The sequence below is a fragment of the Somniosus microcephalus genome, chromosome 10 (genome assembly GCF_052327205.1).
Source record: "Somniosus microcephalus isolate GS21.2 chromosome 10, FLI_Smic_1.0, whole genome shotgun sequence".
NCBI lineage: Eukaryota > Metazoa > Chordata > Chondrichthyes > Squaliformes > Somniosidae > Somniosus > Somniosus microcephalus.
The window spans coordinates 125,149,686-125,167,400 of NC_140996.1; the positions used below are offsets into that span (position 1 = coordinate 125,149,686).

General features: G+C 43.8%; 1 protein-coding gene across 3 annotated transcripts in view; it reads right to left on the reverse strand.

Moving 5' to 3' along the window:
* The window catches only part of LOC147111685 (protocadherin Fat 3-like), a 1,117,094-nt gene that overhangs the window by 230,686 nt on the left and 868,693 nt on the right, over nt 1–17,715 (reverse strand). For all 3 annotated transcript variants that reach the window (XM_085998792.1, XM_085998793.1, XM_085998790.1), the window contains one exon: nt 11,859–11,998. In XM_085998792.1, coding sequence (XP_085854918.1) covers nt 11,859–11,998 — 140 coding nt within the window. The remainder of the gene's footprint in view (nt 1–11,858; nt 11,999–17,715) is intronic.

Genomic DNA, 17,715 nt, shown 5'->3' on the forward strand with positions numbered 1-17,715 from the left:
CCAGTAATCTTTTCATGGTTGTTTTCACCAGCTTATTATGATTTGGAGCCTACTTATTAGATAAATTACATATTCCATGGGAGACAACGGGTATGATATTCCCTGCGGAGGCGAGAGAGCTGATCGACGGGTTCCGGTCCCGCTCCTGTCTGCAGCCGCTCTCTGAAAATGATTTTCAGTAGATTGGCCTTGTCAAGCCCGCCCTGCGGCGTTCCCGGCCAATTAATAGGAAGCAGGTCTGATGACGTCATTTGGTGATGTGTCATCAGCCGGTTTCCTTAAAGGGACCATGGCCACATTGATTTCGACAATTGTGCTGTCAGTGTTCTGCAGCATTGAGGTGCTGCAAACACTGACAAGCACTGCACAAAGGTGCACGGCTGTACCCAGATTCTCCCATGACTCCCTGCATATGCTTACGCAGGGAGGCACAGCACACAGGGAGGTTCTCTTCCCTTCCCATGGGCGGAAGAGACCTCCCCAGGAGACCAATGCAGCCTGGTTGCACATTGCACAGGAGGGCAAAAGCAGGGATGTTGTCAGGAGTCCCAGGCTGCAGTGGCACAAACCTGTCAATGATCTCAGTAGATCACAAAATGTTACTGCAAAGCCACACTCAATCTCATGCTGCTGTGCCACTCATCACATCCCCATCACTCTGCCTTCCCTACCCTACTCCTGCATATCCTTACTCACACCAACTTACCTCGTACCTCCACCCATCCCTCTATATCTACATTAGCACTTCCCCTCACCCCTCACTAATCACCCCTCACACTCACCCTCATCCTAGTCCAATCATACCAACTAACAACACACAAGGGTAGGCACTTGTGTGTGTTATGCAATGCTCATGTAAATTTTCTGTTAATGTGTAGACAAACATTGAAAGCTTTATTTTCAACACTTTGCCTTATTGTACAGATCTGTGTTCACCTTTGGAAGTGTCTTTATGAGTTGCAGTGAATGGTTAGACAAAACGATATCCCCTGCAATGGTGAGGAGTGTGAAAGGAATGGTTTGGTCATTGTAGGAATGTCTTATGGTGCTGGTGTGGGGTGCTGTTAACCTGGCACATCATGTGACAGCCAGGGTATACAGCATCAAGTGAAGTAAATCTGGTCATGGTGATGCCATCGCTGGCCTCCCGGGCAGCAATGTGGTCGGGTGCTGATGCCCTGTGTCCTGTGCAGCATCAGGTGATTTCGCAGAAGGTTGGTTTTGTTGTTGGTGCTGCTGGTGTGCCTGGTGATGTTGGTGTTGGGATTCAGAGGACCAAGGTGAGATTTTTTCAAGGGCACCAATGTTACTTGAATAGATGGCAGGTGAAGTTGAAATGGCAGAAGCGATCTGTCAATAGTGAGAGAGCTTGCTCCAAGGAGGTGACAGTGCACATAGAGTTAACACCACACACTTACAGCCTCCAGACTGATCAAATGTGTCTTCCAAATCCTGGAAACAGAAACCTCTAACATTTGAAAGTGAACAGATGCGAGAGTCCAGCTTTTATACTGCAGTTGCAGCTGTGAACTATGCAGCTTGCTATCTCCGAACGTTGTGAAACCCGTTTAAAATGCAGGAAAATAGGAAAAGGCTTTAACAAGCACTTAACAAGGAGTTAAGTGTCTTAAATCCCTCACCCGCCGCTTGGTGTCGGGTCTGTTCTGAGATCGCAGACCCGACACTTTGGAAACTCACATGGAGACGGGATCACGGCGGGTTATCAACCCACCGTCAATCATTTTGAATTTAACAGCTGACCTGCCTCCGAACCCGCCCTCTGAGCACCAGCAAAATCACAACCAACATTTCTGGTTATTTCTTTGTATACACTTTTCCTGATACATAAGTCGATCAATTAAAAAAAGAGAAAAGTAATTAGTTTTATAATGAAGACTACATACAATGGAAGACAGAGTTCCAGTGACATTCAGCTGATGCAGTTATTAATGTTCACCCTGACTTCACTGATTCATATAGACTCCCTATTCCACAAAGCATTAAATTTAAAATCCTCAGTTTCAAATTTATCCATGCCTTGTCTCATCCTACCTCAGCAATTTTCTCCAGCCTTATATCCCCTTCTGTGCCTTCAAGCCTGACTTTGTCCTTCTGTCTATTCCTCTCTTCACCCCACCATTGCAGCAGTCTTTGGCTGCTTTGGCCCTATTGTCTAGAGTCCCCTACACCTCTCACCAACTTTACAAAACTTCTCAAAATCAATGTTTTCAACCAAGCTTTTGGTTGCATATCTTAGTCTCTCGCACATAGCTTAGCATCCATTCTCTTATCGATTTCTATTTATTTATTTTCTCCACCCTCTGTATAGCACTTTAGGTCTTATTCCATGTTAAAGGTGCTATAAAAAGACAAATGTAAGAAGCCACACAACACCAGGTTATAGTCCAACAGCTTTATTTGAAATCACAAGCTTTCGGAGCGCTGCTCCTTCTTCAGGTGAAGTGGAGAAATGCATAAAGACACAGCTTATATAGTCAGAGAATCATGTCAGATGTTTACAGGTAACCTTTCCAACTGCCATTTATCACACCTCGGCAGAGAGATAATCACAGCAGTCAAAGGTGTGAATGGTGTCCAAACAGGTCAGTCAGGGAAACATTACATCAAAGAACAATGAGGTGGGGTCACAAGGGGTCAAATATTGCAGATGCTGGGGTCTGTGTGAAAAACAAAAAAACAGACAAAAAACATTTTTTTTGGCTGGAAATCACAGCAGGTCCGGCCGCATCTGTGTAAAGAGAACAAGCCAATGTCGACCTGGTTACCTGTAAACATCTGACATGATTCTCTGACTATATAAGCTGTGTCTTTATGCATTTCTCCACTTCACCTGAAGAAGGAGCAGCGCTCCGAAAGCTTGTGATTTCAAATAAAGCTGTTGGACTATAACCTGGTGTTGTGTGGCTTCTTACATTTGTCCACCCCAGTCCAACTCCGGCATCTCCACACTATAAAAAGACAGTTATTGCTGTTCTGACTATAGGAGTATTATCATAGTGCAGGATGCAATGCTCAAGCTGACTAGGCTAGGCAGGAGTGAGTCCCAGGGAATTTGAGGGTTTCTTTTTAATATTAATCACAGGTTTGCATTCTAATTTGTGAGATGAGAATAGTACTGAACACCATTAGAGAATGAAACCACAGTTCAGAAGCCAGGACTTACAACATTAGATTATATAATTAAGTGAAACTTTATAAGTGAAGGCGGCAGCACTTGCAAATTAAAATATGTACATTTATTGGACGATAATGTGCACACCATTAGCCTACACTGGAGATAACCCACATTCATAGGCAACAGCTTATGTCCCAAAAATGAATTCAAAGATTTAGATGAAACTAGATCTAACTGAATAGTTCAGGGGCACAAGTGATTCTGCTGTACAGCCTTATTCCTGCTCACAACATTTTTTTAATATGATTCCCTGTGATGTCTTGCCTTTACTTTATTTGCATTCAGTGCACAAAGTTGCTGAAGCAGCTTTCCTATATCCTTCCAATGGTTTCCTATTTCCCATAACTAACACAGTGTTTTTAAAGAAAGGCTCCTGTAGACCAATACATGAGCCACTAATTGTACTTTTCATTAGTAAATAAAGATGAGTAGTAGACACCGATCTCAATACAGGAAACTTTGGTTTATCCGGAGGTTGTATGTCCGGAAACCTCGATCCACCGGCAGAAATCAGGAGCTGTTTTGTTAGGTTTTTTTTCTTCTCGTGGCTTTTTTTTTCTTCTCGTGGCTTTTTTTTCAACAGTCAGGCTCTGGAAAGTCTCTCTGAAGCTGTTGCTAAGCTACAGAGACGCTTCCAAGGTACGGGCCGACTGTTTAGAAGCTGTTGCTAAGCAATAGTGTTTGTTGTCAGATACGGAGATGAAAACCTCCGTATCCTTCAGAATTAGCGCTGGTTTGTCCGGCAGTTTTGATAGATCGGCAACAGCTCGGTCCCGTCGGTGCCGGATATCACAAAGTTTCCTGTACTCATATTAGCACAGCATATGCATGTGTACTTTAACCTTTTTGTGCGTTTGTTGATAAGACATTAAGACGAAAAGCAGAGTGTGTGAGCGTTTTTTGATCGGTGGCGAGTCTGCAGTTTCTATTGGAGAATATGCTGTAGACCAAAATAGTTCATAAATCAATCATTGAAGCCTCTATGAGATGTTTAGATGTGACATATGGACTGGAGACTTGACAAATTAAACAGAAATGAAGTACCACAGAAATTGATTCAGGAAATCTGTCCAAAGCTGGTTTTTAATGAAGTTCATGAATACCCAATTGATTAGAAAGAGCTTGATTAATGTTTGGATGGATGCCATGAACCAAAATAAACCAGTGCATTATAAAAAGGTTCCTGACTGATTGTACTGCTCAATGACTTAAAAAAACAGAGACTGATAAACTATCTGAAAAACTTCCTCAACACAAAGTACATTATGTATTAACATTCCCAATGTTCCCATCTGCAGTTTCAGTGACTTGCGGCTACCATCATTAACGCAAATATGATCTGTTTTAGTAAGATATCACACAGCTGAAAATAACGTTAATTGGTGTAGCAGAGTTTTAAATTAAAAGTGTGTATTTTTGAGAAACTGTGGGCTGGATTTTGCTGGCGCTCAGCAGGCGGGTTTGGAGGCGGGTCAAAGGGTAAAATCGTTCTAATTGACGGCGGATTGTGATCCCGCCATCAACCCGCCTCCAAACAATTTTCCCAAGTGTCGGGTCCCCGATTTGTGCATGGACCTGACACCTAGCGGCGGGAAGAGGATTAAAGCCAATTACCTGCCTGTTAACAGGTAGTTGATAGTAGTTGACAAGCTATTTTTTAATTTTGCCACTTCTGCCTCGGGTTTCCAGATGTTTGGACACCACGCCAGGTAAGTGTGGCGTGTTGTGAGTCTGCTGTAATGTTTCTGGATTGATGACAGCTGCAGAAGTGGTGTAAAGGAGCCAATGGTGCACTGGTGAGTCTCAGAGGAAAGAAAATGTTGGGAAATTCATTTTTAATGCATTCATACATTTCTTTAGGTAACAAGTTTTGAAATCCATGTCCAGTGCCACCTCATTGGGAGAACCTCTCTCACCAGTGACAGATCGCTTCTGTCACCTCAGCTGCAGCTGCCATCTATTCTAACCTATGGAGGAAGTCATTGGAGAGTCTGGGTGCAAGAGCTCATCTTTGTACAGTGATTGTCAGTGTTTGCAGTACCTCAATACTATCAAACATTGAGAAATCAGCTGTCAGAAAAACATTGTGCGTGGTCCCTTTAAGAAAACCGGCAGATGACACATCATCAAATGATGTCATCTGACCGGATTCCTCTTAATTGGCCAGCAAGCCTGCAGGGCGTAAAATCACGTCTGTGGGCCGGATGCAGTTGGGGGTGGGACTGGAAGCCGGAAACCACCTGACCTGCACCCAATGAAAAAATCGCGGCCTGTGTCTTTTTTGAATGGGGATATAATAGTTACTCCAAAACAATTCCAGGTCTCAGAAATCACCACGGCCAAAAAAATCTAAATCTCAAACATAATCACAATTCACAACAGCTGCAGTACAACTGCAGTCCGGAGTGAAGCCATTTTTTCCCTTTCTCCACTATTGCACGCTCCTACCGTACTTTCAAAACAATGCATCCTTGATAGGTTCAGTTCCATGGTCCCTGTACCATGGCTACAATAGCATAATGGTTACGAGTACAGTACCATAGCGGTTATGTTGCTGGACTAGTAATCCAGAGGCCTGGACTAATAATCCAGAGTGGTGAGTTCAAATCCTAGCTGGGGAATTTAAATTCAATTAAATAAATCTGGAATAAAAAGCTAGTGTAGGAACTGGGGCTCCTAGCCGAAGAATTGAGATCGACTCAGAAAATCAAAAACAATAAAATTTAATGAACAAACGAAGCTGTACAGGAAACTGTAGGATACAATGCAAATAGGTCTGATCTGCTTGAAAGCCTCTCTGGAAACTGCTAGAAGGTTCCGAGCTCAACTGCCAGCAGGTTCCGAGCTCAACTGCTAGAAGGTTCCGAGCTCTACTGCTAGAAGGTTCCGAGCTCTGACGTCATGACGTCATCATGTTCTTCCCGCCGTTGAAAGATCACGTGACGGACGGCATGACGTCATCACGCGGAGTACAGGAAAGAAGCCCTAGCACAGTTAACAGATACATTAAAGGTGCAGCCCCCAGCTGTACTACATTGCTGTAAAAGGAATTATATACAATTGTCCGTAATCCCCTGGTGGTTCCGCCACACTAGCATCATTAATGGTGACCATGAAACTACCAGATTGTTGTAAAAACCCATCTGGTTCACTAATGTCCTTTAGGGAAGGAAATCTGCTGTTCTTACCTGGTCTGACTCCAGACCCACAGCAATGTGGTCGACTCTTAACTGTCCTCTGAAATGGCCTAGCAAACCACTCAGTTGTACCAAACCGTTTTGAAAAACAATAAGAATAATAAAACCGGACCAGACCATCTGGCATCGACTTCGGACACAACAAAGGTACACCCAGCCCAGTCGACCCTGCAAAGTCCTCCTCACTAACATCTGGGAACATGTGCCAAAATTGGGAGAGCTGTCCCACAAACTAATCAAGCAACAGCCTGATATAGTCATGCTCACAGAATCAAACCTTTCAGCCAATGTCCCAGATTCCTCCATCACCGTCCCTGGGTATGTTCTGTCCCACCGGCAGGCCAGAGGTGGCAGCACAGTGTTATAGAGTCAGGAGGGAGTGGCCCTCGGAGTACTCAACATTGACTCCGGACCCCATGAAGTCTCATGGCTCCAGGGCAAACATGGGAAAGGAAACTTCCTGCTGATTACCACCTACCGCTCTCCTTCAGCTGATGAATCAATACTCCTCCATGTTGAACACCACTTGGAAGATGCACTGAGGGTAGCAAGGGCACAGAATGTACTCTGGGTCAGAGACTTCAATGTCCATCACCAAAGAGTGGTTCAGTGATACCACTACTGATCGACCTGGCTGAGTCCTGAAGAACATAGCTGCCAGTCTGGGCCTGTGGCAGGTGGTGAGAGAACCAACACGAGGGAAAAACCTACTTGACCAATCTACCTGTTGCAGAGCATCTGTCCATGACAGTATTGGTAGCAGTGACCAGCACACAGTCATTGTGGAGACGAAGTCCCGTCTTCACACTGAGGACACTCTCCATCGTGTTGTGTGGCACTACCATTGTGCTAAATAGGATAGATTCAGAACAGATCTAGCAGCTCAAAACTGGGCACCCATGAGGATCTGTGGGCTATCAGCAGCAGCAGAATTGTATTCCACCACAATCTATAACCACATGGCCAGGCATGTCCCTCACTCTACCATTGCCATCAAGCCAGGGGACTAACCCTGGTTCAATGAGGAGTGTAGAAGAGCATGCCAGGAGCAGCACCAGGCATACCTAAAAATGAGGTGCCAACCTGGGGAAGCTGCAGCACAAACATGCTAAACAGAGGAAGCAGCATGCGATAGACAAGAGTTAAGTGATCCCACAATCAACAGATCAGATCAAAGCCATGCAGTCCTGCCACATCCAGTCGTGAATGGTGGTGGACAATTAAACAACTAACTGGAGGAGGAGGCTCTGGGAACATCTCCATCCTCAATGGTGGTGGTGCCCAGCACGCAAGTGCAAAAGACAAGGCTGAAGCATTTGTAACCATCTTCAGCCAGAAGTGCCAAATGGATCATCCATCTCGGCCTCCGCCTAAGGTCCCCATTATCAGAGAAGCCAGTCTTCAGCCAATTTGATTCACTCCATGTGATATCAAGAAACAGCTGAGTGCACTGGATACAGCAAAGGCTATGGGCCCCGACAACATCCCGGCTGTCGTGCTGAAGACTTGTGCTCCAGAACTAACCGTGCCTCTAGCCAAGCTGTTCCAGTGCAGCTACAACGCTGGCATCTACCTGACAATGTGGAAAACTGTCCACAAAAAGCAGGACAAATCCAATCCGGCCAATTACCGCCCCATTAGTCTACTCTCAATCATCAGCAAAGTGATGGAAGGCATCGTTGACAGTGCTATCAAGCGGCACTTACTCGCCAATAACCTGCTCACCAATGTTCAGCCAGGACCACTCAGCTCCAGACCTCATTACAGTTTAGGTCCAAACATGGACAAAAGAGCTGAATTCCAGAGGGGAGGTGAGAGGACTGTACTTAACATCAAGGCAGCATTTGACCGAGTGTGGCATCAAGGAGCCCTAGAAAAATTGAAATCAAAGAGAATCAGGGGGAAAACTCTAGCACAAAGGAAGATGGTTGTGGTTGTTGGAGGCCAATCATCTCAGCCCCAGGACATCACTGCAGGAGTTCCTCAGGGCAGGGTCCCAGGACCAACCATCTTCAGCTGCTTCATCATAGAACTGCCCTCCTATATCTGTAATCTCCTCCAGCCCCACAACCCTCCGAGATATCTGCGCTGATCTAATTCTGGCCTCTTGAGCATCCCCAATTTTAATTGCTCCACCATTGGTGGCCGAGCCTTCAGCTGCCAAGGCCCTAAGCTCTGGAATTCTCTCCCTAAACCTCTCCGCCTCTCTTTCCTCCATTAAGACGCTCCTTAAAACCTGCTGCTTTCACCTGCCCTGATATCTCCTTATGTGGCTTGGTATCAAATGTTGTTTTATAATACTCCTGTGAAGCACCGTGGGACATTTTACTACATTAAAGGCACTATATAAATACAAGTTGTTGTTGTGTTTTGTGTTGATGACAGCCCAGCATTTAGAAGCCGACGAGAGGAATTCGGAGCATGCATTCCACTGCCCCTGGCCAGGTAATGATGGGAGAGTTGGCAGTGTAATGGGAGTCTGCCAGCCCCATGTTGAGGGTTATAGGGAACGATATAATTACTTCCTCGGATTTTTGTAAACGTGACTGCCACACATGCTACTCCACTCAGGTCTGAAGGTTCCTGAGTACGTTTTGTCACTGCCATTTAATTATGTGACACACATTGCATGCCCAAAACAGCATAGCATTCTGGTCAGAACAGGAACATCACACAACCAATATCAGTAGTGCTTCAATTATACAGCTTTAGAATTTCCAGCTGAGTACCCTTCGCCTCTCTCAAAGCACAATTTACACTCCATTCTTTTTATTTAACGTTAGAAGATCATAGAAATCAAAATTTACACAAACGTTCAATGTGAAATAGTTTAGAAAGCAAGATCTTTCTTCAAGAAGGAATGAGTCGGGTATTGTTTCCATTGACAGGACGGTCGATATCCAGAGGACACAGATTTAAGACAATTGACAAAAGAGCCAAGGGGAAGATAAGGAGAATTTTTTCACGCAGCAAGTTGTTATGGTCTGGAACACACTGCCTGAAAGGGTGGTGGAAGCAGATTCAATTGTAACTTTCAAAAGGGAATTGGATATTTACTTGAAAAGGAACACTTTGCCGGGCTATGAGGAAAGAGCAAGGGAGTGGGACTGTGCTAGCTTTCAGAGAGCCAGCACAGACTCGAGGGGCTGAATGGCCTCCTTCTGTGCTATAAGATTCTATGGGGGTGATTTTGCCAATGGGGATGTGATGGAGGCGGGCTGCTGCTCGTCGGGTTTTAGTCCCACCTCCATCGACGTCCAGCCAACCCACGCTATTTTCCCTTGATTGACCTTGTTAAGCCCGCCCAGCGGGTGTAGCAGGCCAATTAAGGGAAAGCCGGTTACTGGTGATGTCAGCGAGTGACGTTTCATCTGTCAAGAGCTTTTGACAGATGAAGTGTCATCGTTTGAGAGCTCTGTGAAGCTGTCAAACACTGACAATTTGTCTTCTAAGTTGTGACCTGGGGCACAGGCTTACTTAGAGATCTGTCCTGAGCAGAAAGCAGAAGGCTGATGCATTTGAGAATGCAGCGGCCATTCTGCTTTCTTTGCCGGTGAGATGAGGGATTCCCAAGACCTGAAGGGTTGAAGCCTGGAGGAAGAAGCAAAGGTAAGTAAAGCTTTTAAAACATTTAAGACTCGCCTCACACACTTACCTCTGCACACATGCACCCATCACTCACCTGCAAACTGGACATCTCGGCCCTTCTGGCCCCCGCAGACCCACGGCTCGTCTCGCTGACCCTGGCAAGATTCGGAGCCATTGTGCAGCCCACATTTAGGTGGCAAAATAGGGATTATCTAAAAAACTGCCTGTTAACTACCTGTAAACAGGCAGTTAATTGGCACTAATCCCCTTCCCGCCTCGAGGAGGCGGCTCCCAGTGCAGGTCGGGTACCCGCCTCCTGGGAAGATGGCACGTAGGCGGGTTGGGGGCGGGATGGGTACCCGCCCCCAGATTCTGCCATTTTCCCGGCAGTCCCGCCTCCATACCCACCTCCCCAGGGCTGGCAAAATCGCGCCCTATGACTCAGATACTCTCCTACTTCTTGTACAATAGTTTTTGATCACGAGAAATAGAATTACAGACTGACCTTGGAGAAAATCCCTTGTCCCTTAAAGAATATAGGGCTAGAAATTTGACGCATTTGTGCCTCTTGTAAACACCCCCTGGGCGCGGCACCACTAACGACTCCCGTCATCACGTGCGCAGTGCCCTGCTTTCGCTATGGCTGCAATATTGGCCCACACCCCTTGAATCTGCGCTGGGCAATGACAGCAACCGATTCAGGGGGCGGGAACGGAGTGGCAGGAGGCTCCTGGGGCACTAACTAAAGGGGAGGTGGCAGGTGAGGATAATAAAATCGGCTGACTTACTTGTTGTGACCCATTGAATCTTTGAACGTGGGGTCTGTGCCGCAATCTGGCAGCCCGGCACTCCTCTTGAGTGCTGGGCTGCTGGTACGGCACCCTGCTCCCTGGTGGTCCAGGTAGGGCCCCAGAGTTGTGGGCTTAGGCCCATCCCTTTAACGAGGGGAAGAGCCCTTCTATGTGGCAACGCTACGTGGCCCAGTGCATAGCGCTGCAGAACGCACCGCCCCAATATTTGGGGGTAGCGCTCTAAGAAGGAAGTGGAGCGCTTGAATTGAGAGGGTTTGAAGTTAGCGATCGCCGGCGTTATTTTTCACCAGGTGCCAAAATGGTCGCTAACAAATATTTCCCCCATAATTTCTAGAGCAGTAGATGCTCAATGCCAAGAGAATGGGTCACTATATGGCCCACTATATGGCCCAATAGTCAAACAGTGAGCCTTTTAAACTAGGTAGTTATTAGCTAGAATTCTAAGGGCTGACTGTCATTCCGACAGGCTTACCTTGGTTGAAAGGGGGTTTTCTGGTGCCATATTTACAGAATTCAATTTCACAACTTGTTATAGTGGGATTTAAATTCACAATCTGAGAGTTGCTGGTCCTGGACTGTAACCACTAGGCTTCCATACTTGACTTTTTAAAGCACCATCTTTGGAGTTTGCTCATGTTGTTATCTTTTTCCAAATGTTACAGATATATGTCACACACTACAATTTTCATCCTATGCAGTTCATATTTCATATTATGTATATACACACCCATGCACGTACAAAGTCGATTGGTTCAATAAGCAGCTTGGAAACAACAAGAGGGAAAATCTATGTCAGTCTATGATAAAAAAACATTCTTCCTCAACTGTGAAATGGAAGTGCATTTACAGTCCAACCAGTGATGCATACATGGGATTCCCAAACAGCTAACCTGACAGCATTTTCTGTGATCTCAGAACCAAACAATGTGTTGGGCCCTTCCTCATTACTAAACATTACATTTCCTATTAATACTACTAGTTAAGCAAGGCAAATCATTAATGGAATATGAAATAATGAACCCGAACAGCATCATATGTTTTGCACATTGACTTCATCTGCTTTACCTGTGTGGCAGCTGAGTTAGTCCCATCTGTGACTTCCACAGTCATATTATAAGTGGCCCTATGCTCAGTATCCAGTGGCTTTGCGATAACAATTGTGCCAACGCCCTTCTCTATTTCAAATGTGTTGTCATAATTTCCACCTGTAAAATACAATATAATATAAGTACTATGCAGTCACTGTAATCTAGAGTTAATATATTGAAAGAAGCAGTATCCCTTTTATCATCCCAGCTTTTTTGAGTTTTAAAAATCCAAATCTTACTACGTTCACCATACACACAGCAAATGTCATCAAGGATGGCATTAGGATCACAACAACCACTACTGAGGTTTGTTGTGGTCCCTAAAACTTATGGATTTTTTACTCAAACTGCAGGTATCTTTTTGAGTTACAGATTCTTGACCACTTTGAACTATAGACTAGGTAGGTCAACAAAAAGGAATACTGTCCTTTAAATAAACAAAGCAGAGACAAATGATTGAAACACCATGCCAAGCACGTTACTGCTATACCAGCAAGTTGTCAATCTCTTACAACGGGACAGAAACCATTATAATTTACCAGTAAGGGCATTAACATAGAGACAGTAATGCAGTGTTAAGTAAGTAGTAATTCAATTTCAACAGTTTACTTTTGCTTTAGGGTAATAGTTTCAGTGCATGTTTTATTAGCAGGTTAAAATACACCTCATACCTTCATGTCCAAGACATATCAAGAGTTAAGAGATATATAAATTGAAACACACTAAAGTGTGATTATGTGCAAATAATTTCTCTAGAGCTCTGGATTGGATATAAGTGATTACTGTCAGAGCAAAGCAAATATGGACTCTTGCTAGCAACTTTTGCTACGCAATAACATATGCATATTGTACTATGCGGTGAAGGGCAGGCTAGCCTAGATATCCAAGCTTCTGCTTAATTGGAAGATGAATCTGAAAATATGGAATATTTTCCTGTTTGAAAACGGTGGCACTGTCAACTTGGTCTGGCAAGTTGGGAATGGAGAAGTAGGCACAGCTAGTTTTGCAAGGGCATTCACTACTGAGTCAGGAATCGACAATTAGTTTTGAAAGTACACTCGGCAATCAATTAAAACACAAAATTAATAAAGCATATTCAATTCTATAAACAAACCCTCTCAAAGTTTTAGTGATTTATGAATCAAGGACTTTCCACTATCCAACTGCTTAAATATAACTATCTTTTTTCTCACCAGTTTGCTCCCCCTTTCTTGTACCTTGCCCAGTCCCTATTATTCATGTAGGAGCTTTGACTGTGAATGTCAGCAGGCTAGTCAACAGCTCACATCATTAAGCTCAGTCTTGTCCTAACCCAATGTTCACATATGAACTTTCCACAGGGACCTTGGAGTGCATGTGCACAGATCCCTGAAGGTAGCAGGACAGATAGATAAGGTGGTTAAGAAGGCATACGGGATACTTTCCTTTATTAGCTGAGGCATAGAATATAAGATCAGGGAGGTTAAGATAGAACTGTATAGTTAGGCCACAGCTAGAGTACTGTGTGCAGTTCTGGCCACCACATTACATGAAAGATGTGATTGCACTAGAGAGGGTACAGAGGAGATTTACGAGGAGGTTGCCAGGACTGGAGAATTTTAGCTATGAGGAAAGATTGGGGTTGTTTTCTTTGGAACAGAGGAGGCTGAGGGGGGACTTAATTGAGGGTGTATAAAATAATGAGGAGCCTAGATAGAATGGATAGGAAGAACCTATTTCTCTTAGCAGGGAGGTCATTAACCAGGGGGCGTAGATTTAAAGTAATTGGTAGAAGGATTAGAGGGGAGTTGAGGAGAAATTTTTTTCACCCAGAGGACGGTGGGAGTCTAGAACTAACTGCCTGAAAGAGTGGTAGAGGCAGAAACCCTCAATGTACTTGGATATGCACTTGAAGTGCTGTAACCTACAAGGCTACTGGAAACTGGGATTAGGCTGGATAGCTCTTTTTCGACCGGCACAGACACAATGGGCCAAATGGCCTCCTTCTGTGCCGTAAATTGTTATCATTCTATGACTGCTAAATAGCAATTTCTTCTGACTCAGGAGCATTGAAGCCAATAGTAATGCTCTTTCTGCTACCTTGCCGAGAGCTACAGACTAGGAGATTGAATCTGGGATCTTCTTCAACTGTATAATTCTGTTATTGGTTGAATAAACTTGCTGAGCCATATTGGGGGAGGGGAAGGTGGGGAGGAAGAGAGTTGAATATAGCCATTATAACCTCAACTTGATATTCTAAATAAAGCTCTTTAGAATAAAAATACAACTGAGATTACGTTTTCAATAAACTGATTAGCTGTAGTTATCTTATATTAAAAATGAATTTAAATGATCAAGTACAGTAAACCATAATACAAAAAGCACAAAGTAAATTCAATCTAAAGAAAAACCTAATTAAAATATTATAAAGTATTGACAGCTGCGTCAGTTAATTTATGCCAATTTGTCATAAATAATACAATGCCTTACAGTTCTGTTGCATGGGGTGATTTCAATTTTAAATATTTTTCATGCTCTCTGATTAAAGCAACTTTAAACTGAAGAGCACATTTGCTAGACAAGAATAACATGAATACACATATTGCAGTTAAATCTCCCTTATGGATATGAAATTCCATTGATCACTTGCTTCAAAAAAAGAATTTACAAAGTCAAATGAAGACCATTAATAACTCTGGAATAAGGATCTTTTATTTGTGACAATGCTGTGAGCCGGCGGGCGGGGGACGGATACACATCATTATGTAGATTTTGAACAGCGATGGCACTTCAGAAACATCAGCAGAATCTTCCTGTTGCGTATAAATTATACATAATATGTAAACGGAACTGCACAGTGAATGAGATGCTTTCAGTAATCCTGTCTTCAAGTCATCTACAGCCAAGTATCTATATCATTTCATTAGTCATATAAGAACACACAGATGTTTCAAAAGGACTATTTTATCCAATTACATCTAGAATGACTTGAATTAATCACACCACGTTTGAAGCAAATCACAAAGTTGGAACATTTCACTTGTGTCAAGTAAGGAAATTCTATGTGCTACATTAGTTAGATTTCTTTTCAAATAAAGACTTTATGGGACAGTGCTGAGCATCAACATTTAACGTCACAGAGTAGGTTTGATACCCTTTCTGCCCAATTCCAATTCTGAGCAAGCTTGACCAAGGAGGCACAGATGGAGGGTGCACTATCTCACTGCAGGGGGGAAGGAAAATTAGAAGGGACAGTCCTTCCTAAATGGTTAGCAGCACCTCCTATAAAATAGCTAGAGGGGGCTATAGTGACAACATATCTGTGCAACCATCCTCTCCGCTACAAGCTGTCAGATCAAACAGAGGAAGAAAAAAAAGAGAAAAATTGAAGCAAAGATAAATGGGAAAAACATATGCAGAAAAATATACAAGGCTATTTCTCCAATTCTACACTCCCAGCAAGCAAGGTACCGTGTTGAGAGCAAGGGATCATAGTGTCTTGGAAAGAAAGAAAGAAGGTGCATTTATATAGTGCTGGTCAGCCCGGTTTGCTGCCAGCCTCAGCCCGATTCAAATCGAAGCTAAAGTATACTTGGAGTGTAGAAGAAGAGGACAGGCTTGTCAGAGATGTGTAGGCCTCTGTGGGGAAACATTACTGGAGTGATTTGTAACACTGCAGAGACAACAATATGTGTAAATTTAATGATTTTTTTGTGAATTATTTAATTTCTTAGGTTTTTGTTACCTTTTCAATTTAGTTTTTTGACTTAAATCCTAGGTTCAGTGAGGAAAAAAAATGGCTGCTAAAATTATATGGATAAGGGGGGAATTTTAACCCCAAAAAACGGTGGGTTGGGGTCAGGTGGGAAGTTAAAATGTTAAAAATCTGAATCCCGACCAGAACCCGCCTTCGGTTTTAACGGAGGCGGGATGGGGAGGGTGGCGGGCAGCCGACCCGTTCCCAGGAGACAGGTCGCCCATGTAAATATTATAATGAGGCTGGCATGCCTCTGATTTAACCACCATTTTAAATTTAACAGTGGCTGGTCGGGTTTTGCAAGCCTCATGAAACCCGCCAGCTAATGGAGGGCGAGGACTGCTGGATCCAGGAGGTAAGTGCCTTTATACTTACCTCCTGAATCCAGCGTCCCGGTCTAACCCACCCCCAGCAATTGGAGACACCCCCACGAGGCCTCCAATACCTCCCCAGGCCTCCGACATCCCCCCCCCCCACCATCTGATCACCTTCCCGGCCTTCCCCGCCCCGATGCCCCTCCGGATCTCCGATGTCGTCTGCCTCCCCTCCTGATGCTCCTCTGGCCTTCCCACGTGATCCCTCCCTCCTCTCTGTGGCCTAGTGCCACAGGCCTACCCACCTGCACCCAGCCATCCTCTCCCTCCCCTCCCAATGCTCCTCTGGCCTTCCCACGTGATCCCTCCCTCCCTCCTCTCTGTGGCCTAGTGCCGCAGGCCTACCCACCTGCACCCAGCCATCCTCTCCATCTGACTGGCTGCAGGTGGGAAACAGAAGTTTCAAATGCAAATCAGGCCCTGCCATTAAATTTGCAGGGCCTGCGGGAAACCCATTCTCCTAACTGCTTCTGAGCACCCACCCCCCACCCATTCTCCTAACTGCTTCTGAGCACCCACCCCCCACCCAGTTCCTAACCCGCCAAAGTATTACATTTCAGGCCAATATGTTTTTGAGCAATTTCATCAGTTGGATTTGTACCACTTACACAACAAATCTCCTTAAAGTAGGGATCTGCAGGTGGTGGTGGGACGTCTAAAATAGAATGATAATATATGGACCCTGGATGGACAGGGCCCAGTTGATAGTGGTTGGCATCATAGCTTGTATGGCAGCATCTGTTTTTATTTGCTAGCTGAGGTTGTCTGTGCTAATCAATGCATTCAATGATGTTGTGATTTTCTGTAACACACTAATAAAGGACAACTGTACCTTCAGTTGGAAATGCAAACATGTACTGGATTACCCATTTCAAGAAATACTTCTTTGAAGTTTGTTTGTGATGAATGCTATTTTCCAAGCTGAATTATGCAGTGGTGTAAAACTGGCTTCAAGTAAAACAATTAATTCATAATCTGTAGCATTATCTTCCCCAATGGCTCAGAGTGTAAATGTATCACATAGTGTAGTACTGAATCACAAAGGAACTAGAATGTCCCTGTTTTGACCCCTAATTTCTCTATGTTAGTCAATTTTAGAAATACAATCAATTGGATAGTTCCTATTTTAGATAAACAAACCAATTTCTTTCAATTGTATTTCAATGAATACTAATGAGTTTTCCTCTAAAAATGAAACAATTTTCTTTCTACCAGGACAATTATCAGGCATCAGTTCTATCAGCTTTTGAAGTCCTAAAACATCTCTTTGGACTTTACCATCTTGGAGGAAATTTCTTTAGTTTCATAACTTCCTAATCAATGCAAAAAATATTAACAGAACAAGTAACATTTTATCACTGCTTGATTTCTGCAAAGAATCCTCATTTGTACCTTTCCACAATTGAAAAAGTGAACAAAAATATAATTAATCATTTCTTAATACAGGTTTGGGACTGACCTAGATAATAAAAGGAAAGATTAAAATATAGTTGGATGATAAGATTCTCCATCAACATGCAAAATATTGAACCTATAAGAACATACTCCTAAATTACTGTGAAATAATTACTTCCTTTGAGCTATCTGCATCTCATTTACATATGTGGAACATTGTCAGTAGATATGTCATTTCATTTTCTTAATTTGTGAAGCAGATTCTAGAATGAACTGCTAAAATGCTGTTGAGCACACACACAATGCATGGCATGCACCTGTTTGAGGTA